This window comes from Heterocephalus glaber, unplaced genomic scaffold (assembly GCF_053883595.1).
Source record: "Heterocephalus glaber isolate CG9 unplaced genomic scaffold, H.glaber_assembly_v1.0 deba00001497, whole genome shotgun sequence".
Lineage (NCBI taxonomy): Eukaryota > Metazoa > Chordata > Mammalia > Rodentia > Bathyergidae > Heterocephalus > Heterocephalus glaber.
This window is the reverse complement of record NW_028258320.1, coordinates 45,988,207-46,013,805: the sequence shown is the minus strand read 5'-3', so window position 1 is coordinate 46,013,805 and position 25,599 is coordinate 45,988,207. Positions and strand designations below refer to the sequence as shown.

Sequence of the window (25,599 nt, the reverse complement as noted above, 5' to 3'; positions counted from 1 at the left end):
ATTGTGCTGGCCAGCCATTTATCTTTGTCACCATCATTTGTTGTTCATCTCCTTTGCCTGTTTGCCAGGCCTCGCCTCTGAGAGCAGCAGATATACTGAAGACAAGATCTGGATTTCAGACATTAATCCCTGATGACCCAGTTCTGTGATTCACCATGCTTGGCTGAGGAGCTCCTCAGTGGGTCTGAGGATGTAGCTTCTCTGGTGACAGGTGGTGAGGGGTCCTGGGAGAAGATTTTGAGCCTTCTCTGTGTCTGAGGGACCATGTGGGGAGGAGACCATGGGTGACTCAGGTCAAACAGAGCATCTCAACTCCAGCATTTCCCAATTCTGTGACTGTTATCTTTGGTGCTTTCAGTGTCAGTTCTCAGGGTGACTCCAGAAGTCTTGCAGTGGAAAAGTGGATGATCACAGCCTTCAAAGAGGAGCAACTCTGTACCCCATTGCTATTCATACAACCATCCAGGCATGCTCCCAGCCAACCATGAACAGTGGCTCCTTGGATGCACTCAAGGGCAGCCTACCTGTTGGCTGGAAAGCAACCAATGACCATCTGGTCTATGATAAACTGGTGGTCTAGCCCTATCTGATTCTCCATCTCAAAAAACATAAACAAGAAGTTTGGGAGTGATGGACAAAGCTGAGAGAGTCCATGGGACCCTGAGAGCAGAAGTGGTTGGGTACAGGCTGTTTCATTCAAGGTGTGAATGGCAGGATATCCAGCTATCCAACCTTTGAGTTCTATGAAGTCTTTGTCTCTGGCCCCTTTTAAGCTTGGTGAGGTGTACAGAGTAGGTTTGATTCAAGTATCTTGCACACATGCATTTACTTATCCTGCCAGGGTGCTGTTTGGCTCCTAGCCTGGGGCCAGGTACTCCTGAGATCAAGACTAATGTAATCATTGTCACTTTCCAAGGGATCCAGCTACTCTTGCCCACTGTGTGTTGACATCTCATCTCCCAGATACTGCCTGAACCTAGCCTCAGGACATTCTGCTACATAATCTGAGGAAGAAGGGTCCAGATAATGTTGGTTAAACCATAATGGAAAAAAACCAAAAAAACCCCAAAAACATGGTGAAAAATGAGCCATAAAGCCCAAGCACAAGAATGCCAAATTCCTAATATCTTCTCTGCTCCATGGAAGCTAGCTCTGGCTGGGGACCTCTCCCTATCCATGTGACCACCACTGTCCAGCTTTCCTTTCCTCTACATGGGTTTTTCAATGCTTTCCTCTGTTTTTTCTCTCCCGGTCTTTCATTGGAGTTTCCCTCCTAGCTCTTTAGCAGGCTGAGGACACTGAAACAGCTGATGGAATGTGGTCTGTCTGTGGCCACGTGGTGGAAGCAAAGGTCCAAGTGGATTTGGTACCTAGAAATTTCAGGGGCTGCCTAAGCCAGAGCTATTTCCTTTGCCTTTGGGGGACTGAGATAAAGAGACTAAGGGAGATTATATTCTTGAGAGAGTCACAAGATGGAAAAAAGAGCTAGTCCATTGGTAGTTTAGGAAATTGTACTTCCTTCTGAGTGAAAGTAGTGGGAATATATTCCTTATGTAACCCTGTGTTGGGAGCATTACAGACCCAACTCCATGGTGGCCAAAGAGGACCCAGCTTTGAACTATGCTGAGTTCAGCCTAGAAACAAGAGTAAAGATGGGTTGGGGATTTAGCTCAGTGGCACTGTGCCTGACTGGCAAGTGCAAGATCCTGAGTTCAATCCCTGGGGCAGGGGGGTGTCAGGAGTCAGTCCCCCCTCCAAAAATTCCAGAAGGAATCCAGAGTCCCTTTAAGAATCTCTGTATTGGCATGCCCTACCGAGGTCCTAAGTCTCACAGAACACGCCGAATCAGCCCACTGCAGACAGGTAGGTCTGTGCATGCCCTACCAAGGTCCCCAGTCATGCTGAAGACGCCGAATCACCCTGCTGCAGACAGGCAGGTCTGCCCACACCCTACCGAGGTCCCCAGTCATGTGGAAGACATCAAATCATTCCACTGCAGACAGGCAGCCACCTGGTTCCACAAATACAAAGACACAAAGGACACCAGATCACCAGACCAAGGCACTGAGTCCTGCTGCTCCCGGCCCAGAGGTAGGGGCTTCTGAGCAGCCATCCCACTGCTCCTGGTCCAGAGGAAGGGGCTTCCTGGTAACCATCCCTCCCGCTGCTCCCAGCCCAGAGGAAAGGGCTTTTGGGTCACCATCCCTACCACTGCTCCTGGCCCCTGTCCCACCTCTCCCAGCTCAGATGAGGTAATCTGTGCAGGTGCTAACAAAGCCCTGCCACAGTCAAAATGAGAAAACACGTAAATAAGTCTCAAAACCAGACTTCTAGATCACCTACAGCAACCCCAAAGGGAAATGAGATGGAACACTCTGATACTCAACCACCTGGACCCACTGAACTGGCAACAAAAGGGGATCTGGAAAAAATGAAATCAGAAATAATTTCTCAGAAAACAGGAGAAATTGTGCCCCTAGTGCAAGATATGATTAATAAATCTAGAGAAGAGCTGAGGAACATGATGGAATCCCAACATAAGAAACAAATGGAATCCATAAAACAGATGCAAACAGATTTGCAGGACAGGAAAAACTCCACTGAAAGTCTACACAGCAGAATGAGCCAATGTGAGGACAGAATTTCAGATATAGAAGATAAGATTGCAATTAGTGACCAGGAAAAGAAAAATTGCTTCAAAATTATAAGGGAACATGAGAAATCAATCCAGCAGCTGCTAGATGATGCAAAAAAGAATAACATAAGACTGATTGGGCTCAATGAAAAAACAGGAGAGAGTGGAGATGACATAAAAAATCTCTTCACAGAACTAATGGCAGAAAACTTCCCAAGCAGGGGAAAAGAGCTTGACATACAGATAAGTGAGGCATATAGGATTCCAAATAGCCTTGATCAAAAAAAATCTACACATAGGCATATAATTGTTAAGATTCCAGAAACACAACAGAAGAACAAAGTTCTCCAAGCAGTCAGAGAAAAGAAACAAATCACATACAAAGGAAAGCCCATCAGAATCACAGAAGACTTCTCAGCACAAACCATCAAGGCAAGAAGAGCTTGGAGTGACATATTCCAAGCCCTAAAAGAAAACAGCCTCCAACCCAGATTGATGTACCCTGCAAAATTATCTTTCAAAATTGATGGAGAAATAAGATACTTTCATGACAAAGAGCACCTTAGGAACTTCGTGAATACCAAACCAGCACTCCAAAGAATTTTACACAATATCCTAGGAACAGACATTGGGGATCACAACCCCAGGAAGCAAAGCAGAATGAACCCATCTGGCATAACGAGAAATTAAATGTAAAGGGGGAGAACCCAACAAAAAGGAAAATTCATGGCAATGACAAGTCAATACATTTCAGTTATAACCATCAATGTCAATGGTCTCAATTCACCAATCAAAAGAAATAGACTGGCAGAATGGGTCAAGAAGCAAAATCCAACAATATGCTGCATACAAGAAACACACTTAATTCAAAAGAAACTCATAGACTGAAAGTTAAAGGGTGGAAAACAATACTCTATGCGACAGGAACCCCCCAAAAAGCAGGAGTAGCTATCCTCTTGGAAGATCAAGTAGATTTCAAACCAACACTGATTAAGAGAGATGAAGAAGGACACTGCATCCTTGTAAAGGGAAGAATCCAAGAGGAAGAGATGACAATCATAAATATCTATGCACCAAACACTAGTGTGCCCAACTATATAAAACAAATACTAACAGATATGAAAAGTCATATATGCACTAATACAATTGTAGTGGGGGACCTCAACACCCCACTGTCACAAATAGATAGATCAACTAGACAAAAAAATAAGTAATGAAATACTAGAACTCAATCGAACTCTTGAACAAATGAACTTAACAGATGTTTACAGAGTCTTCCACTCCACAAAATCAGAATACACATTCTTCTCAGCTGCACATGGGTCATTCTCCAAAATAGACCAATACTCACTCATAGAACATGTTTAAGTAAGTGCAAAGGAATTAAAGTTATCCCCTGTATATTATCAGACCATAGTACAATGAAATTGGAGATCCATAGCAAAAGAAACTCAAAAGATTTCACAAACATGTGGAAACTGAACAACACACTTCTGAATAACCAATGGGTCACAGAGGAAATTAAAGAAGAAATCAGACAGTTCCTTCAATTAAATGACAATGACAATAAAACATATTGGAATCTATGGGACACAATGAAAGCAGTCTTATGAGGGAAATTCACAGCAGTGAATACGCATATTAGGAAAATGGAGGGAGCCCAATTAAACAACCTCATGCTGAACCTCAAGCTTCTAGAAAAAGAAGAGCAGGACAAACCCAAAGCTCATAGAAGGGAGGAAATTACAAAGATCAGAGGAGAAATCAGTGCAATGGAGACTAAGAAAATGATACAAAAAATCAATGAAGTCAAGAGTTGGTTCTTTGAAAGAATCAACAAAATTGACAAACCTTTAGCCAACCTTGTCAGAAAAAGGAAAGAAAAGGCCCAAATCCATAGAATTAGGAATGAAAAGGGTGAAATTACAACAGACCCAGCAGAAATCCAGAGGATCAATACCTACTTTCAGAACCTATACGCCAATAAGATGTACAACACAGAAGAAATGGACAGATTCCTAGATACATATGAATTACCAAAGTTGAACGAAGAAGACCTAAAAACTCTGAACAACCTAATATCAACCAATGAAATTGAAAATGTAATTAAAACATTATCAACTAAGAAAAGCCTGGGCCCTGATGGCTTCACTGCTGAATTCTACAAGACATTTAGAGAGGAACTGCTACCACTACTGTTTAAACTCTTCAATGAAATTGAAAGGGAAGCAATATTCCCAAATTCATTTCTGGAAGCAAGCATCACCTTGATCCCCGAAGCAGAGAAACACCCAACTGAAAAAGAGAACTATAGGCCAATCTCACTAATGAACATAGATGCAAAAATCCTTAATAAGATAGTGGCAAACAGAATGCAGAAGATCATCAAGAAGATCATACATCCTGATCAAGTGGGATTCATCCCAGGGATGCAGGGATGGTTCAATATACGAAAATCAATCCATGTAATACAGTATATCAATAGAGCCAAGGACAAAAAGCATATGATTATCTCCATAGATGCAGAAAAAGCATTTGACAAAATCCAACATGCATTTGTGATAAAAACCCTACAAAAAATTGGAAGAGATGGTCTCTACCTCAAACTGATAGAAGCCATCTATGAAAAACCAATAGCCAATATCATACTAAATGGTCAAAAACTGAAATCCTTCACACTAAAATCAGGAACAAGACAAGGATGTCCACTATCACCACTCTTGTTCAATATAGTTCTGGAAACATTAGCCATGGCAATTAGGCAAGAGAAAGAAATAAAAGGAATAAAGATAGGTAATGAAGAAGTCAAATTGTCATTATTTGCAGATGACATGATACTCTATATAGAAGACCCCAAGAACTCCACCAAAAGTCTTCTAGACTTAATAACCAAATTCAGTCAAGTAGCTGGTTACAAGGTCAACACACAAAAATCAATAGCTTTCCTCTACACGAATGACAGACTCACTGAGAGAGTAATAGGGCAAATAATTCCTTTCACAGTAGCATCCAAAAAACTGAAATACCTAGGAATCATCCTAACGAAAGAAATCAAAGACCTCTTCTCTGAAAACTATGGCACTCTGAAAAGAGAGATTGAAGATGATATCAGAAAATGGACAGACATCCCCTGCTCCTGGGTAGGAAGGATTAATAGAGTGAAAATGGCCATACTTCCAAAACTACTATATAGATTTAATGCAATTCCAATTGAGATCCCAGCAGCATACTTCATAGACCTTGAGAAAACAATCCAAAAATTCATTTGGAACAAGATGAGACTCAGAATAGCAAAAGCAATTCTAGGTAACAGAGACATGGCAGGGGGTATCACAATCCCCAACCTGCAACTATACTACAAAGCTACTGTGGTAAAAACAGCATGGTACTGGTAAAGAAACAGACCTGAGGACCAGTGGAACAGATTAGAAAATGCAGAAACAACGCCAGACACACTCAGCCATCTCATTTTTGATAAAGGAGCCAAACACCCTCACTGGAGGAAAGATAGCCTCTTTAATAAATGGTGCTGGAAAAATTGGGCTTCAACTTGCCAAAGATTAGAACTAGACCTGTATCTCTCACCCTGCACTAAACTAAAATCAAAATGGATTAAAGATCTAAATATTAAAATAGAAACTCTGAACCAGTTGGAACAGAGGTTAGGTAGAACCCTTGAAGACATCAGTGTGGGAAAAGATTTTATGAACAAAACCTCAGTTGCCCATGAACTAGCACAAACAATCAACAAGTGGGATCTCTTCTTATTAAAAGGCTTCTGCACAGCAAGAGAAACCACCAGCAGTGTGAAGAGACAACCCACAATGTGGGAAAAAATCTTCACCTGCTCTTCCTCAGACAAAGGTCTACTATCTCGAATGTATAAAGAACTTAAAAAGATCAGACCTCCCAAATTTAAAGACCCAATCAAAAAATGGACATCTGAAATGAACAGACATTTCTCAGACAAAGAAGTAGAAATAGCAAATAAATACATGAAAAAATGTTCAACATCACTGGTCATTCGAGAGATGCAAATGAAAACAATGCTGAGATTCCACTTCACTCCAGAAAGAATGGCTGCTATCATGAAATCAACCAATAACAAATGGTGGCGGGGCTGTGGGGAAAGAGGAACCCTGCTCCACTGCTGGTGGGAGTGTAGACTGTTGCAAGCACTGTGGAAATCAGTATGGAGATACCTCAAAGAACTAGGACTGGAAGTCCCATTTGACCCTGCTATTCCACTGCTGGGGATCTTCTCCAAAGAATTAAAAGAATCATACCACAGTGATATATGTGTGCCCATGTTCATAGCAGCGCAGTTTGTAATAGCTAAAACTTGGAAACAGCCCAAATGTCCATCAACTGGAGACTGGATCAAGAAAATGTGGTTTTTTTATAAAATGGAGGACTACTCAGCCATATGAAATGAGAAATTAGAGACATTTATAGCTAAGTGGATGCACATTGAGGCAATACTCTTAAGTGAAATAAATAGGACACACATGTGTAAATTCCGAATAGTTTCTCTGGCGTGAGAAACTGAAAGTGTAAATAAGATCTAAATGTATAATAAGTAATGTGAAATAGGAAGAAAAGGGGCAAAGGGGAAGGAAGTGGGAGGGCTAGGGGAAAGGATAGAAGGGAATGGGATTAATATGAGAAAATGGAAAAATAGGAACAAAATCTTTGTAAATAGGGAGGAATGGAGGGGTTGAAGGGAGGGCTGGGCAAGGGTGAAAAATAAGAACCAAGAGAGACTATGTAAAGATGCAAATTTCCAATGATGAATGCCATTATATTGTATACCTAAAGTGTACCAATGATTAGAATGAATAATTGAAAATGTAAAATAGGAAGAAAAGGTCCAAAGGCATAGGGGTAGTGGGAGGGGCAGGGGAAAGTAAAGAAGGGAAAGAAAAAATGATGAGAAATGGAAAAATGGAAATAAAGTCTTTGTAAATAGGGAAAGGTGGAGGGCATGAAGGGAGGGCTAGGAATGGGGAAAAAATAAGAACCAAGATGCATTATGTAAAGGTACAATTCCCAATGAGAAATGTAATTGTGTTGTATACCTACAATGTACCAATAAAAGAATTAAAAAAAAAAAAGAATCTCTGTATCTTCTACCTAAATCTGTTTGTCCTCTAAAGATAAATCCTAAGCTTTTTATTCTTTCACAACTCGTGTTTATAAACATTTCATATATGAGCAAAGAAAAAAAGACTCCATAATCTTCTCTTTCATTTTTATTGAAGATATACAGTACTTCAGCTATCCTAGAACAAAGTGGGCTTTGAATTCCTTCCCTGGATGAACCACCAGCAACAAGACTTTTCTACTGAAAAATTCATTGTGAATTCTAAGCAGCAATCATGCATCAATCATGCCAGTTACAGCATAACTTCTTTCCATGTGGTGCTTTATTCTGTCTCTAAAGCTATTTATTTTTAGTAGTAATCTTCATTTCAGCAAAATCTAAAGAACCCCCAAACTTTCTTAAGGCAACTTTTACTAATATGAAGCATAATTTATTTGACCTGAAAAGAGCAGAAATATGTCAACAACTTTTTCTTAGGCATTTCTTTCCCATGGCTCAATGTAATCTAATCCCAGATGTGTGAAAATTTCTTCTTCACTTTCTGCTTTGAGGAATGTCTTCTGAAAGCATAACAAAAAATATATACATTCAGATTTTTTTCTTAAGCATCTTAATGCAGACACAGTGAAAGTATTATTTGTGAGACTGTCTTGTTAGAATGAATTATTACCAAAATACATTTCCCTGCTTCTGAGTATAAAAAGTTGCTGTGACTGATTTTTGTAATTTTTACATTTTCCATCTAGGAATATGGTACTGAATAAATTAAGGTAAATTTACGACATCATTTTATATTCAGCAAAAGGGGTTTAGATATTTTTCCAATGAGTCTGTAGTTCCTAAGCATAGCTGTTCATTAGAACCACCTGCTGGAATTTTTAAAAATTGAAGCTTGAGTCACACCTCAGGCCAATGAAATCAAAACCTCAGGAAAGGCCTTCTCATCAATCTATTTAAAAGTTCTGAGTAATTCTAATGTGCAGCCCATATTCTACACCAATATATTCATAGTTATAGTGTTACTGGTACGTGTTGTGGTCTTTATAGCCTCCATAGCTACACAAACCCCACCAGCCTCCCGCCTCACCTCTTCAAGATGAAGCACTGACCTCATTTCCTCTTGTCACCAGCACAGCTCTGGCCATACAGAAGACATACATTTACTCGAACTACTTGCTATGTATTAATTTGTAAGTCTTCCTAAATTGCATTATTATGACTCTGCCTCCACCACATGCTCACTTCTGAGGATTTCCTGCCAGCATCTGCAGCTCCTTCTTCTGTGAGCATGATGCTGAACTTCTTTGGGACCCCTACCCTTCCCCCCTGACTCACTCATTCAGTGAGATGTACACAATCCTATTAGAGCTATGGCAATGGACTCAGGGATGGCCGCAAGACCTAAGCTTAACCAATGAGTATCATGTAGGATTCTTGCTGGCAATGGTTGGCTTATGATCTTTGAGCCAAAAATCTCTGACCTGCGTTCTGGGCCAGGTGAGGACTCTGGCTTGTGCGAATCTTTCCAGCTGCTCTCAACTTGATGAACTGGGAATAGGATACTTGTAGCAAAGGAAACTGTGTTTGAACATGAAAATCAGTTCAGGAAAAAGTGCTTGGGAGTCATCCTGGGGAATCAAAGTAGCCCATTTCAAGAAGAAAACCCTACCTTGGTCTTGTCATATAAAGCATGGTTATCCAATATCATCTTCCGCTCATGCGTAGCATAGCGCCGGAGGTCTCTCTCAAACTGCTGGAAAGAGATAATTAAAATAATAACTTTTGTCATGTCTAGAGTGTCTCCAGTATTAGAAGTTTAGAGATGTGTATGATCCTCTGATCAAACATCCATCTCCACCAAACATCCTCACAGTGACCTTCTTCCCTAGGGCAAAGTGCTCTGCTAGCAGAGCCCCATGCTCACACAAGCACAACAGAATGTAAGCTTTGTGAGAACAAGAATCTGATTTGTTTTGTCCATAACACTATTCTCTCATCAAATAGTGTCTCATAGATAGAAGATATGCAGTGGCTGTTTATTGAAGAATAAATGTGTAGTTCAAGCTTTGTATCCAGAGTAAATGCTGGATAAATAATTTTATTTTAAAATTTGAAATCAGTACTATAAAAGAGGAAGTGGAGCCATGGGGCTCAGATTCCAGCCTAGATTTGGTCCCTACCTGGCTATGTGTTTCTTGGCAAGTCACTCAGCCTCTCTGAATCTTGGTTGGTCAAAGGATGGAGAAAATACATTATAAGGATCCCTCTGGCTTCAATATCCTCTCATACTAAGATTCTATGAAGTCACCTTCCCCAGAACAAAATCTCTGTAGATTGGGAGTTGTAGTCAGCCTTCAGGGAGCAATCCTGAAGCCCAAGATAGGAGAAAGGACAAGTTTTGAAATGAGGACAGTGAAAAATATTGTCATTGAAGTTGGCTTTCCTGAGAGAAGCATATATCTAGAAATTTTGTCCTTTGCATGTACATCATGGAGAAAGCCCAAGATGATTGTGTCATCCTGTGGAGAGGAACTATTTCCTATCATAGGAAAGTTAGGGCTGGGTGAGAAGATAGGCTCCCACCAGAAGTCCTTTCTAATGGGATAGAGTCAAGCTAGTGGAAGACTAGGATGAAGCAGATTTCTGGTACAGTAGCTAAAGATCTGTGAAAGTTCAGGAGCACTACTTAGCTCACCACCACCTTCCCCTTCCCTCCCAGTCCTGGGCTGTTCTCCTCCCTGCTCATAGGATGCTTAGAAGGTGTTCCCCAAAGTCTACACTTTCTCAGAAATGGGAGGCAAACAAAAACTCAACTGTGGGAAGGCAACTTGAAGGAGAGAAGCCCATCAAATAAATTCCAGTATCAGGGATGTTTAGAAAAAGAAGCATGATTTCTTTTTGATCCTGGTACTGCTTACAGCCCAGGTCTGGCAAATGTGCCATCTTGGGAAAAGTTCAAATCCCCCCTGAGGTAAGAACTTTAGTGAACTGGTTGCCAGGCTGCTGGTTGGTGCCCAGGTTAGCAGCCATTACCCAGTGCCCACCTCTCCTAACTCTCCTCCCACTGAGAGACAAAACCCAGTGAGTGAGATATTCTCAAGAGAAGGCTTCTTTAGATCAAGGCATCGAGGAAGGTGCAAGCCAGAAAATCATTCAGAGAGCAGTGAACAAGTTAGGACCAGTGAGCCCTCAGAACAGAGAAGAACAAAGGAAATTGGTCCTGGTAGGGACTCAAAACTAGACCCTGGGGATCTGGGGGACAGTGAGAGTCACAGGAGCTGCAGTACAATAGCTATGACCAGTGAGATCTCAGGGCAGAGAAGACACTGGAGCAGCTCTAGAGTAGGCACTCTCTCCTTCCCCAAACACCATGCAGCTCTGTTCCTGTGCGGTGTCCCTCCCACCACCTGCCCTCCAAATGCTACTGAGCTGCACACCCATGCAGGATCCCTCTCACCACCCACTAAAAGCTGCTGAGCCCTGCGCCTGTGTGGAGCTCCCTCCTGTTGTCCCCCAAATGCCACTAAATTCCACACAGAAGGGCTGTTTTCTGCCAAGCCCTAAACACCACTGAATTCATGTGCTGGAAAAGATTCTTTGTGTGGCACAGAGAGAAAGATTGGTGCAGATAGAAAGCTGAAGAGTGGTGTGGTCAGAAGGTTTGGCACGGTGTGGCAACCTGGAGTTACATAGAAAGAACAGATGTAAGCAGCTGTAGGGAGTATCACACAGAAATAAGGGGATAGAGATCAGGGGAGCCCCCCCAGAGATCAGTGGAAGACTGTGCACTAGACCAGTCCTGCTGTGTCCCTCCCACCCCCACACAATTGAAGGCATCCAGCCATTAGGCAGAAGCAAAAACCTCCAGCTACTTATGCCCACAGGAGCACAGCTGAAACCTAACAGAGCTCTGCCTGCAGAGGAAGGAGAAGCAGTTGCAGGGGGCCATCTGGACCCCACAGCCCTTTCACTTCCTGGTAGGCAAGAGAATGAGTTATTGGAGGGCGACCAGTCAAGCACTGGTTGACAGCCAACCTCTCAGACACCACCACAGAGGATTGGAGTTCAGACCCTGCAAGTGTTACAAGACAAGATCTGTATATTTTTGAGCTAAGGGAAGAGTGCACACTGGTTGAATTCAGACTGCAGTGTAAATAGGACTGAGAGGACTTTATTTTTGTGGTTTTGTATGTGAGTGTTTTTTTTCTTTTCATCAGGTATTGCTTTCTGAAAGATGGGGTGTGGGGGAGGCTGTTGTGTGCTAGTTAAGAGTGCAGGAATCTCAGCTATTGCTCTTACCAAGCTACGGCAGGTTTTCCCATGCCAAGGATTGTTTCAATGAGGCGAACTGAACTAGCAGTATTAAGAAAAAAAACTAACGATGCATCTCAAGGTCCTATAAAAAAAACCAAGCAATTAGGGGCTGGGGGATTTAGCTCAGGGGTTCCACTGTCTGCCTCGAAAGCATGAGGACCCAAGTTTGATCCCCAGTACCAAACGAACAAACAAACAAACAACAACAACAAAAAAGCAATCCAAAACCCAAATTTGCAGAGTGAAATAAAATAAGAAAGATCAGAAATCGATGAAGTTAGGACTAAAAAAATACAAAAGACCAATGAATCAAAGAGTTGGTTCTTTGAAAGAATAAATAAGATCGATAAACCCTTAGCCAAACTTCACAAATGAAAGAAAGAGAAGACCTGTATCATAGAAATGAAATAGGTGAGATCACAATGAACACCACTGAAATCTGGAGGATTATAAGAAGCTATTTCAAAAACATATATTCCATAACATAGAGAGACTCTAGAATAAATAAATTCCTAGACATGAATGATTTACAAAAATTGAACCAAGAAAATAGAAAAACTCTGAAAAGACTAGTAATAGTGAAATTGAAGAAGTAATAAAAATTTTACCAAGTAAGAACAGTTCAGGAACCAATGGATTCATCACTGAATTTTACTAAAACTTCAGAGAAGAATTAATGTTAATACTCTTCAAATTCTTCCATGAAATTAAAAGAGAAGGAACATTGTCAAAATCATTCCTTGAGGCCAGTATTACCTTAATATCAAAACCGGGAAAAGACTCAACAACAACAAAAACTATAGGCCAATATCCTATTTAAAAAAATTTTTTTAGGCCAATATCTTTAATGAACATAGATGCAAAAATCTCAACAAGATACTTGCAAACAGAATGCAATAAATCATTAAAAAGATTATTTTCATCATGACTAAGTTGGCTTCATCCCAGAATTGCAAGGATTGTTCAACATACATAAATCAACAAATGTAATACATCACATAAACAGAAGTAAAGATTAAAATCACATGATCATCTCAACAGATGCACAAAAAGCCTTTGGCAAAACCCAACATCCATTCATAATAAAAACCCTAATGAAAAGAGGTATAGAAGGACTTACCTCAAATTGATAGAAGCCATTTCTGAAAGACTCACTGCCAACATCATACTGAATGTGGAAAAATTGAAAGCATTCCCTTTAAAATCAGGAAAAGAAAAGGGTATCCACTCTCACCAGTTTTGATCAATATAATACTCAAAAGCCTAGCCAGAGCAATCAGGCAAGACAAAGAAATGAAAAGGACATATATAGGAAAGAAAAAAACATCAAAGTATGATCATTTGCAGATGACTTAATCCTTTTCAAAGAAGATCCAAAAAATGCCACCAGAAGACTCTTAGAGCTAATAAACAAATTCAGCAAAGTGGTAGGATACAAAATCAACACACAAAAGTCAATGGCATTTCTATATACCAATATTAAACCTACCAAGAAACAAATTATGAAAACAATTCCATTCACAGTAGCTTCAAAAAAAATTAAATACTTGAAAATCAACCTAAGGAGATGAACAACCTCTATAATGAAAACTACGATATTCTGAAAAAAATAGATTGAATAGGACATTAGAAAATGGAAAGACATCCCCTGTTTATGGATAGAAAGAATCAATATTTTCAAAGTGTCCATATTACCAAAAATGATATATAGATTTAATGTAATCCCAATCAAAATACCATCAGCATTCTTCACAGAACTAGAAGAGATGCAGAATAACCAAAGCAATCCTAAGCAGAAAGAAAACTGGAGGTCATTACAATCCCAAGTTTAAAGTTATAATACAAAGTGATAGTAATAAAAACAGCATGGTGCTGGCACAAAAATAGACATATAGACCAATGAAATGGAATTTCAAAGACACAAAAACAGCCCTATGCACCGTTAGCCATTTGATCTTTGACAAAGGGGCTAAAAAAAAATTCTAAAGAAAAAAAATAATCTTTTTAACAAATGGTGCTGGAAAAACTGGTTATCCCCATCCAGATGAATGAACCTAGACTCCAATCTCTTACCCTGTGCTAAAACAAAATACAAATGAATCAAAGATCTTGGTACAAAAACAGAAACAGTGAATTTGCTGGAAGATAAAATTGATAAAATACTTGAAGAGATAGGCATAGGCAAAGACTTTCTAAACAAAACCTCAATTGTATAAAAAAAAATACCAAGAATCAATAAATGGGATTATATCAAATTTAAAAGCTTCTGCACAGCAATGGAAGGAATCAAGAGAGTAAGAGAGAACTTATAGAATGGGGAAAAATGTTTTGCCAGCTACTCCTCAGAGATCTAATATCTAGAATATAAAAGAACTAAAAAAAAATTCACGCCCAAAATAAAAGTTCCAACTAAAAAATAGGCAGGGGAAGAGAACAAGCCTCTCCAAAGAAGAAGTACAAATGGCCAATAAATAGATGAAAAAATGTTCAGCATCTTCAGCTATGAGGGAAATACAGATAAAAGCAACAGTGAGATTTCATTTTACTCCAATAAGAACAACTATCAGCAAGGACTTAAAATGCAAAAAAATGCTAGTGAGGGTGTAGGGAAAAAGAAATCCTCCTATAATGTTGGTGGGAACGTAAACTAGTATAACCACTATGGGAGTCAGTATGGAGATTTCTCAACAAACTAAAAATAGAAATTCTGTTTGACTCAGCTATATCTCTCCTGGGTATATTTCTGAAAGAGTTAAAGATTTCATAGTACAGTAATACATTCATACTCATATTTATAGCATCACAATTCACAACAGCTAAATTATAGAATCAGTCTAGATAGATGCCCACAAACAGATAAATGGATAAAAAAAATATATGAAATATATCAGCCACAAAGAAAGATTTGAGGGACATGGATGTAGCTCAATGGCACAGTGCCTGCCTGGCAAGTGTGAGGCCCTGAGTTCGATTCCTGGTACCACAAAAAAAAAAAAAGAGAAAGATTGGAATCATTTATAGGAAAAGAGATGGATCTTGGGACTATAATGTTAAGGAAAATACATCAGACACAGAAAATTAAATATTGCATGGCTTCCCTTATATGAGAAATTAAAAAATACAAAAATTGTATATAGACAAATAAAAGACAGATGGGAGGAAACAATGAAATAGACTGGAGAATAGGAAGGGGATCTAGGGAAGGGGGAAGAGGTAAAGCAGGGGCAAAGGGGATCAAACTGATCAAGGTGCAATATATACTGAATAGATACATTTCCCCAAACTAATATAATTGTTATGTATCACAAACATATACTAATAAAAAATAGGGCCTAGGATTTAGCTCAGTGGGACCGTGTCTGCCTTGAAAGCGCAAGGTCCTGAGTTCGATCCCTGGTACCAAAAAACCCCCAAAAAACAAAAACTAATAAAAACTCAAGAGTTAAAGTGGGGAAACAATTTTTTTAAAAAGGCACAGACTCCTGTCCTGTGAGTCTAAAATGACAGGAGCTTGGAGCTACTGTTATGAAGGGCTGACTACATCCTGGTGTGTTGCTGAGGCTTTGAGAGCATCATCTCTCCAAACTGCTGCTACTCAGGAAGGCAGTAAAAGTCATTGCCCTCACTTTCTGATGGGAAAACCAAGTCTTAGAGGACATAGGGAACTTGCCCAAGATCATCCACATGATGCTTGTCGACAGGTCTGGGGAGAGCTTGACTCATGCTCTTCGCCACCTACTGGTTTCTATGCTTCAGTGGTTCTTACACTTGTGTTACCTCAGAACCACCCGGGGACTTTTGAAAGACAGATTACTGGACTCCTCTCCCAGTTTCTGATTCAATAGGTCAAAGATGGGGCAGAGAATTTGTAAGTCTAACCTGTTCCTAGGTAAGGCCACAGCTGCTGGTCTGTGAACAGGAAATAACTGTTCTAGATTAATCTGACTCACTTGTGTATGGGTAGAGTGCTCTGATTTAGAGGTTTCTGGGAACAGCCCATTCTCCTGGCACTCTGCTCTGCTGTCATCATCTCTCCTGGCCCAGGTAGACCTGACCTGTCTCTGGAAAGCTAACATCCCATAGGTCCATGCTTACCCGGGAGCCAGTCCACCCCAGCAGGGCAAAGGCACGGCGCTCATAGGGGCACATGACCAAGTCCACACGGATGGCCTTCCAGGTCTTTCCCCCCTGCTGGGGGGACTTGTCATTGTCCACTCTCTGATGGTGCAATTTTAAAATCAGAAAGCATTTTTGAAAATGATCTAAAGCATCCACCTTCCTGCTAGGCAACTTGAGCTTTTCAAATGTGGACTCCACGAGGTCGCTATATAAAAGTAGTCCCTGAAAAGAAACAGAAAGACATCAGGAAGTGTTCCTGGTAGAGAGAGTCCATGACTTCACAGTGGGATCTTAATGAAGTCTTTTTTCCCCCCATTAAGTTTATTGGTACATTTTTGGTATAGAACACAGTTACATTGATCACTGGGATCTTGTACCTTTACATGAGTATCTTGGTTCTTTTTTTTTTTCTTTTTTTGGTACTGGGGATCAAACTCGGGAACTTGTTCTTGTGAGGCAGGCACCAGAACCACTGAGCTAAATCCCCAGCCCTGGTTCTTATTTTTTTCCCCTTCCCTTGCCCTCCCTTTGCCCCCTCCACCCTTCCCTATTTGCAAAGACTTTTGTTTCCATGTTTTTCCTTTTCTCATATCTTTTCTTTTCCTTTCTTTCCTTTCCCCTATCCCTCCCACTTCCCCTGCTCCTTTACACCTTTTCTTCCTATTACACAATGTCAATTATACATTTTTTAAATTACGATATCAAGATATAGGAGACATTATCACAGATTTTACAGAATTTAAAAGGATATAGAAAGCATATTACAAAAATCTTTTTTGAAATAAATTTGACAACTTCTAAGAAGTACCTTGGAAGACAAATTAATGAAACTAACTCTGGAGGAAATATAAAATTTGAATAGCACCTATTAAAGAAAGTATATTCCTAGCTTGAAAAACCTACCTATATGACAACAACAACAGGCTCATATACATTTTAACTGATAAATTATATCAAACAACTAAAGCAGAAAAGAAAAGGAACACTTCTCCCCTCATTTTAGGAAATCAACATTGTGCTAATCCTAAAACTGGATAAAGATAATAGAAGAAAAAAGTATGAGCATAGATAGAAATTTGTTTAATAAAACAATTAGAAGTCAGATCTGGCAGTATGTAGAAAGTGGTTTTATTATAGGGATGGCAGTATTGGTTCAGCATTGGAAGATCCACCCCCAAAAGTCATCATTTTAACAGAGGAAAGGAAAAAGCCATATGATCCTGTCACTAGTTGGAGAAAAAGTATTAGACTAAATTCTACAGCTGTTCATGGTAAAATCTATCAGGAGACTAGAAGTAGAACAGAACCTTCTCAACAGATCAAAGACATGTACTCCATACTTCCAGCGAGAACACCTTATATAAATGGAGAAGATACAATGCTTTCTCCCTAAGGTGGGGAACAAGGGCAGATATACCTACTCTTCATCTGTCTATTAAACTTTGAAACCTAGGCCCAAACTAAAATAGTCTGGCAGTAAAATGACATAATTAGGATAGGATTGGCAGAAGGTAGAAGTAAAATCTTTATAAGTAGATGAAATGATCATCTCCAGAGAAAATACTAAGAAATCTCTAGGAGCCCTTAGAACTTGTATTTGCATTTAGCAGGATTAGAAAACACAAGGTATATATGAAAATTGAGGTCTATGTATACTTGCTATAAATGAATAATTGGATATTGAAATTTAAAAGTTATGTAGGAGTACAAAGGATCTAGAAAAGTAAAAAGAAAAAGAAAACAGTGTTGGAAGACATTTAGTACCTAATTTTAAGACTTCCTTTAAAGCTACAGTAATCAAGGCAGTATTGGTGTAAGGAAAGACATATAGATCATTGGAATAATACAGAGAATCTAGAAATAGAACCACATATATATGGTCCACTAAGTTTTGAAAGATTATTTAACAGTAACATTTTATAGAACATAAACTCAATTCAAGAGCAGAGGAAAAGATAGCGTTTTCAGCAAATGGCACTAGAACATCTGGTATCCGTATATAAAAAATTAACCTCAACTCTTTATTTCCATACATAAAAATAACTTGATAGGATCTATGAACTTAAATATAAAAGACTAAAACTATAAAAATTTAAGAAGAAATTATAAGGGAAAATGTTTATGAATTTAGGGTAGGTAAGAATTTCCTAGGATATAAAAAAACATGATGTATAAAAGAAAAAAGTTGATAAATGAAATTGCATCAAAATTTAGAACTTTAAATGACATCATTAAGAAAATGAAAAGTAGTCCTTAAACAGATCATATTTATAGTGCATATAACCTATGAGCAGAATATATAAAGAACTCTTACAGCTCATTAATAGACAACTCAGTTAAAAAGTAGACACAGGAAGATGATAAATAGCCAGTACAACACAAGGAAAGGTGTACAACACTAGAATCAGAAAAATACTAATCAGTACAATAACAAGATTGAATTATACACTCATTAGGGAGATGAAGTTAAAAGTTTTAAAAGAACAAATGTCAGTTTAGGTGAGAACCAGTTAGAACTTTCTAATACTGCTAATGTGAATGTAAAATGATAAAACCATTTTGGAAAACAATATAGAAATTTCTTGTATTACTGTTAAGAACCAGCAGTCCTGTTCTTAAGTTTTTACTCGAGAGGACTGAAAACACATGTTGACAATAGATTTGTACATACAAGTTGGGTATCCCTTATCTGAAATTCTTGGGACCAGAGTGTTTCAGATTTTCCTTTGAAATCCACTTGATCTGCAAAGAGGATAGCTGCTCCTGCTTTTTTTTTTTTTTTCGGGTTCTTGTCACATAGAGTATTGCTTTCCACCCTTTAACTTTTAGATTATGAGTTTCTTTTTGAATTAAATGTGTTTCTTATATGCAGCATATTGTTGGATCTTGCTTCTTGACCCATTCTGCCAGTCTATTTCTTTTCATTGGTGAATTGAGACCATTAACATTGATGGTTATAACTCATACATATTGACTTATCATTGTCATGACTTTTTTTGTTTGTTGGGTTCTCCCCCTTTACATTTAATTTCTTGTCATGCCCGATAGATTCATTCTTCTGGGCTTCCTGGGGTTGTGATCCTCGTTGTCTTTTCCTAGGATATTGTCTAAAACTTTTTGGAGTGCTGGTTTGGTATTCATGAAATTCCTAAGGTGGTCTTTGTTATGAAAGTATCTTATTTCTCCATCAATTTTGAAAGATAGTTTTGCAGGGTACATCAATCTGGGTTGGAGGCTGTTTTCTTTTAGCCCTTGAAATACATCACTCCAAGCTCTTCTTGCCTTGAGGGTTTGCATTGAGAGGTCTGCTGTGATTCTGCTGGGCTTTCCTTTGTATGTGATTTGTTTCTTTTCTCTCACTGCTTGTAGAACTTTGTTCTTCTGTTGGGTTTCTGGAATCTTAACTATTATATGCTTATGTGTAGATTTTTTTTGATCAAGGCTATTTGGAGTCCTATATGCCTCACTTATCTGTATGTCAAGTTCTTTTCCCCTGCTTGAGAAGTTTTCTGCCATCACTTCTGTGAACAGTTTTTTATGTCATCTGCACTCTCTCCTGTTTCTTCTTTGACTCCGATCAGTCTTATGTTATTCTTCTTTGCATCATCTAGCAGCTGCTGGATTGATTTCTTGTGGTCCCTTACAATTATAAAGCAATTTTTCTTTTCCTGGTCACTAATTGCTATCTTATCTTCTATATCTGAAATTCTGTCCTCACATTGGCTCATTCTGCCATGTAGACTTTCAATGGAGTGTTTAATCTCCTGGAAATCTGTTTGCATGTTTTATGGATTCCATTTATTTCCTATGTTGGGATTCCATTGTGTTCCTGAGCTCCTGTCTAGATTTATTAATCATGTCTTGCACTATGGGCACAATCCTTGCTGTTATGTGAGAAATCATTTCTGATTTCATTTTTTCCAGATCCTGTTTTGTTGCTAGCTCAGGGAGTCCCAGTGGTTGAGTATCAGAGTGTTCCATCTCATTTCCCTTTGGGGTTGTTGTAGGTGATCTGGAAGTTTGGTTTTGAGACTTGTTTACGTGTCTTCTCATTTTGAGGGGGGCTGGGGGGTGCGGTGCTGCTGGCGTCCATGTGGCCCACCTCCTCTGTGCTGGCAGGGGTGGTACAGCGGCCAGCAAGCCTCCTCTTGTGCACAGGGAGCAGCTCACCTCCTGTGTGCTGGCAGGGGGGAGGGGGGTCAATGAGGACTTTAAAGAGTTGAGCAGAATGCAGAAATATTTTTGTCTTTACATTGAAAGCCCACTCAACACACCAGGAGAGAAAGTGGTTGTCTAATCCTCCCTCTGTAGAAAAGGAATTTAATGACAGACCAAAGGGACTCAGTGGCATAATTTTGAGATAATACACTTTCCATCTTCCAACTCAGTCAGTGCTCAACAGTTTCTCTCACTCTCTTAAAAATAAACTAATCATAAACAAAAAGCCATGCTGTTGCTGAGTTGGCATTGAGATAGTGACCCTATATGTTTTATGGATGACCAAGTTTAACTGGCCCAAAGGGTTGTGGCTAGAGGCTCAGCCCCTCTTTGGGGTAGAGTGACTTGCTATTTCTAGCAGCATTAGAGATGCTGCTTCTCATGAGAGACTGTCACTCTGCCCACATGGGGGAAAGAGGCACAAAGCTAGGGACACTTGTTTCTTCTGAAGTTGCCTACTCAGAGAGTTAATGAGTAATTTGAATGTATGCCCAACCAAGCTGCCATCCTGCAATTTATGTGCAGCATGGGAGCTCCTTATAGCCAGAACAGATAAGGAGAGAGAAGATACAGAAATATACAATTAACTGCAAATAGCTATTGGGGAGTGTGCTTTGTTATCATATATTCCTAAGATGGTCTCAAGTTTTATCATCAAAATTATTTGGAGGTTTTGGTAAACACAGTTTGAATGGCCCAGTCTTCAAGGTGGTCCAGTGGGCGTTAGGGAGGCAAGAATCCACACTTCATAGAAGATGCTGATATTGCTGGCAGAGGAACCACACTGAGCATCATTGGTTCATTTTGTTATTATTATTCAACCATGCTTTTCATTTCTTCTAATACCTCCATGAGTCATTGTTTCAATTGAATGAAGTCTTTCTTTTCTCTGTGGAGGTTGAGGGAGAGAGCAGCATTGCTGAACAGAGGAGCCTCTGGGAAAGGGGATGAAGAGGCCATAAGCAACCTTTAGTAACCAGCCCAGAAAATGGGTACAGTATCAATCAGTGCTTAGAAACAGACTTAACCCAAGAGATACAAATACATAAGAATTTACAAGGTTGGCTTACAATGGCCGCTCACAGAGTCAGGTGTGGAAGAGTGGGAAAGGGCTGTCTGTGCACTGGAGATCTGAAGGATCTGGTTGAAGGCCTGGAGCTCACTGTAGTGTCCCATGTGAGTCCATAACAGGAGGCCAAAGGGTTTGTGATGGAAGGCTGAAGAGTCTGCAGTGGAAGCCAGGGGATGATGTCCAAGGTGAAGGTGAGGACTGGAACTCCTCTGAAGAAACAAAAGTGAGCCTTTCTCCCCCTGACCTTGATTTTCCCATTCAGGCTACAAGCCTATTAGTTGGTTCCACTCACATCCAGGGTGGGTCTTCTGTCTTCAGTGAATCCTTTCAGCCACACTCAGAACTATGCTGATCCAATTTAGATGGGTGTTTCTTACTCAAGTTGACACAATCAGTTAACTATCACAGGTACCTTATAGCAGACTGTCATGTAAATTTTAGTAGATAAAATTTAAAAGCAAACAATTGAAATATTAATGTCTTATACCTAAATTTATAATAAAACCAACTTCACTTTTAAAAAAAAATATACAAAACCTGCTTCCTAATAGTGAACTGTGTGTATGCTATGGCCACATGGTAGTGAGACTTGGCTGGTAATAGATAGGTGGGTCATCCATGGTTGTGTTTGTCTTGAACTCTGCAAGCCGTTTGGGAACGCTTCCCTTGAAAGAGATGCTCCTGTCTGCAATGGGGACAGTTGTCAACATGCACACAACCCAAAAGGTGGGTCTCCAATCTTTAGCCTGGGCTTTTTGCTAGGCATCTCTATTTTCAATATTTCCTCTTTTTGTCCTTCATTTTCTTAGGGACCTCTCTCCTTTGACAACTCGTTTCAAGGACTGGGCCTCGCTTCTCCATCAATACTCAGGAATATACTGGATATTCATATCAGCATGTTCTTCTTTTCTCCTTCTCATTGTCCTCCTTCCATTCTTCCTTCTCTTTCATCTTCTACCCTAACTGGAGACTGACAGACTCCTGAGTAGAATAAGAGGCATTTTCCTCTCCTTCCTCCTTCCATCACTAGGGGACAGAGCAGCCAGTTCTCAGAGTATAGGAGAGAGGGACAGAAGGTAGGACACACACAGTTTTACCTCCCACAGAAGGAAGCTCTAGGCTACACCTAGCTAACCAAGCAGGAGCAAGAAGGGTTGGAAAGAGGTGGAGGGGGGCCTCCAGGCAGGAACCCTTTATACCCTTTGCTTTCAATTCCCTCCAACTTCTTCACAGAAGAATCAGCTTCCCCTTCTTACAGTCAAGTCAGTTTCTCGAAGTGAATACATTTGTCCCTTTCACTGATTCCAGGTCTCCTACTGATACCAAAATCTGCCGATAGTCAAGTCCCTTATATAAAATTGTGTAGCATTTGCATATAGCCTATATTTTACATCAGTTCTAGATTACTTATCATGCCTAATACAATGTAAATACTATGCAAATAATTGTCATAGTGTATTGTTTGGGGAGTAACGATGAGGAAGAGAAGTTCTCTACATACTCAGCAAAGACAGTTTTTTCCCTTCTATTTCCTATTTAAGGTTGGTTGAATCCATGGATGCAGAACTTGAGGTTGTGGAGGGCCAGCTTACATTCTTTGTTTCTCCAATGATTGTCAATATGTTTGATCTTCAGCAGTCTTATGAATATCAATGGAGCTACATGGGCGGCCCTTACCCAAGGTCTCACTCACTAGGGGTGGATACAAACCAGAAGCATTTAGCTTTCTTTCTCTGGAGTGAACTACCAGTGGGCTCTATTAGAATTCAGGGAAGCAGAATCTTAGAGATGGCAACCTTCCCCCAAAGATCAATATTTCCAAGCTCTTTGCCTCCCTTTCTTCCACCTACCTACTTCCAAAGCATTTTCTCCCAGGGAAACATTTTGAGTCATCCCATGTGTGGCTCACGTGGATACTCATTGGCTGTTCACCATGCTCTGCAGGTGTTTTAAATCTTGGTGAGCACACTGTGTGAGTGCATACACGTGTGCCTGCACAGGCTGCAATCTTTACCATCTGGAAAGTGTAGTTTGGGGTAGGAATGGAAGGGAATTGGAGTGAGGTAGAGGAGGAAGTTAAACATGAAGAGTTTGCATGGTGCTTTCACAGACAAGGTGTTGGGGGTAGAACTGAAGATGGAAGGATGCAGTCATAGCTGCCCATACTTTCTCTTTAGGTTGAGTTTGAGTGAAGGAAAGGGACTGCACCTGCTCCTTTCTGGCTGGGGACCCTTACCTGGCCCTGTGGTGGCTTTCAGATGGCATTCATTGAGCAATTAATTGTATATGAGAGATCATGATAAGAACCCCCATTAGTCAGGTGTTTGCCATTTATCAGGCACTGAACCGAATACTTTATCATATTCTCTCCTTTATTCGGCTGTTAGTGACTGAAGGAAATGTGTCACTCCCACTTTGTAGATAAGGAAGGTGGAAGGTGGAAGATTACGGAACCATCCCTGGTTGTACAGCTAATGAATGGCAGGGTTGTTCTTTTAAAGCTGCAAATCAAACATGCTTACTGTAAGCCCCCATTATAGTGCCTGCATTTAAAACACCCATCTCTTCTTGGAGACAACAGTGTGACTACCTTAAAACTGAGGAAAGACTGGGGCCAGGGATTTAGCTCAATGGTTTCTCTGCCTGCTGCGCAAGCACAAGGACCCAAGTTCAATCCCCAGTACCAAAAAAACCAAAAACAAAAACAAAGCCTGAGGAAAGACTAATGGAAAAAGGGCTCCCTGTTGCCAACTCCTACTCTACTTCATTCTTGCCTAGTTTCAGCATGGAGAGAGTGGTGTCCATAAGCCAAGGTCAATAGGTCCACCCTTGCAGTGGCCCCCAGGTCAGGAAGCAGCATACCTCCACCAAAGAGGGTTCCTGGCTGTGCTCCTTTGTTGGCGAATAAGACTCTTTTGGGTCTTGAGATAGCTTCACAGGTGAACTTGGATATGGTTGGATTTTCATTTCCAGTGCCTATAGGTCTGGGGTTGTATATTTCTAGCTCTTATTCTCACTTTTTCTGAGATGTCCTTTCTTTGACATGTCAATGAGCTTGGTTCATACGCGACAGATGCAACACCAAGAAAGGACGATGCTGCACCAGAAAAACAGAGCCAGCTTCCTCAGTCCACTTGGGTCTCCAGAGTAGGCCCCTTTGGCCTCTCTGGAAAGTGGGTCTCTCACTAGAGTGGGACAGGAATCAGGGCCTTGCAGGTATCTTGCTATAGGGTTGGCTTAGAGCTTTTTCTACTGGGCAATAGGCCACACTGTCATAGGTCTGATTTTGTCAGTAGGGGAGAGATCTGAGCCATAACCTCTGCAAGGGGTCAGCTTGCCCTTTTGCCATTTCAGCACAAAAGTCAAGTAGGGAACAGACCATTATAGAATGCAAGATACCAGCAACAGCCCTTGAACTGCTTTTATCCTAGCCAGAGCAGTCTTGTTTGATCTTAAGCTGGTAGCTTTCCCAGCCTATACTTCCCAGGACTTCGCATTGTATGATCTTCATTTTGTTTGGGCACTTTATCACCTCTGAATGTCAAACACAAGTGCATAGCCAGTCTGGGCCCATTGAGTAATAGAATAAATATAAATAAACAAAATACATATTTATAACATGTGCTCTAGGTAAGTCTTATCATGGGTCATATGATGTTACAAATAATCAAATTGATTTGATGGTCAACATAAAATTAGGAAGAAAATAATCTATAAAATTCAACAGTGTTAATATAATGTTTCTGCAAGCAATTTTTTATCTTTCTTACCTTCTTTTCCCATAAGTTTATCACTTTATGCAAAAGTTGTTGCTCTTCATCTTCTGTTACTTCTGGGCTGGTAATTAAAAAATCTACATCATGCCCAATCTCCTTACCCCTAATTTTAATAAATAGTATAGAATGAGAATAAGTTAGGTTTTAACCCTCAAATTTAAAAAATAATTTTGTTCCTATGCCTTATGCTTAATATATGCTTAATTTTACAACACAAAACATTCATGACATTCTTATAAATGAATTACTCTTGATTGCACAACTCTATGCTTTGCAAAATAAATTCATGACACAGAAAAATCCATATGTAGCATATATATGATTATGTATGAATGGGCCAAAAGTAACAGAGGTTGTTTCT

At 39.9% G+C, this 25,599-nt stretch overlaps 1 protein-coding gene across 2 annotated transcripts in view; it reads right to left on the bottom strand.

Moving 5' to 3' along the window:
• Window positions 1–7,892: 7,892 nt before the first annotated feature.
• The window catches only part of Dntt (DNA nucleotidylexotransferase), a 41,488-nt gene continuing 23,781 nt past the window's right edge, over window positions 7,893–25,599 (bottom strand). The window contains exons 8-11 of one of the 2 annotated variants that reach the window (XM_004838573.3): window positions 25,233–25,341; window positions 16,149–16,394; window positions 9,409–9,492; window positions 7,893–8,299 (exon numbers count right to left, since the gene is read on the bottom strand). In XM_004838573.3, the coding sequence (XP_004838630.2) occupies window positions 8,213–8,299; window positions 9,409–9,492; window positions 16,149–16,394; window positions 25,233–25,341 (526 nt within the window). In that variant the 3' untranslated portion in view covers window positions 7,893–8,212. The remainder of the gene's footprint in view (window positions 8,300–9,408; window positions 9,493–16,148; window positions 16,395–25,232; window positions 25,342–25,599) is intronic. The other variant, XM_087185041.1, reaches the window with a different exon arrangement.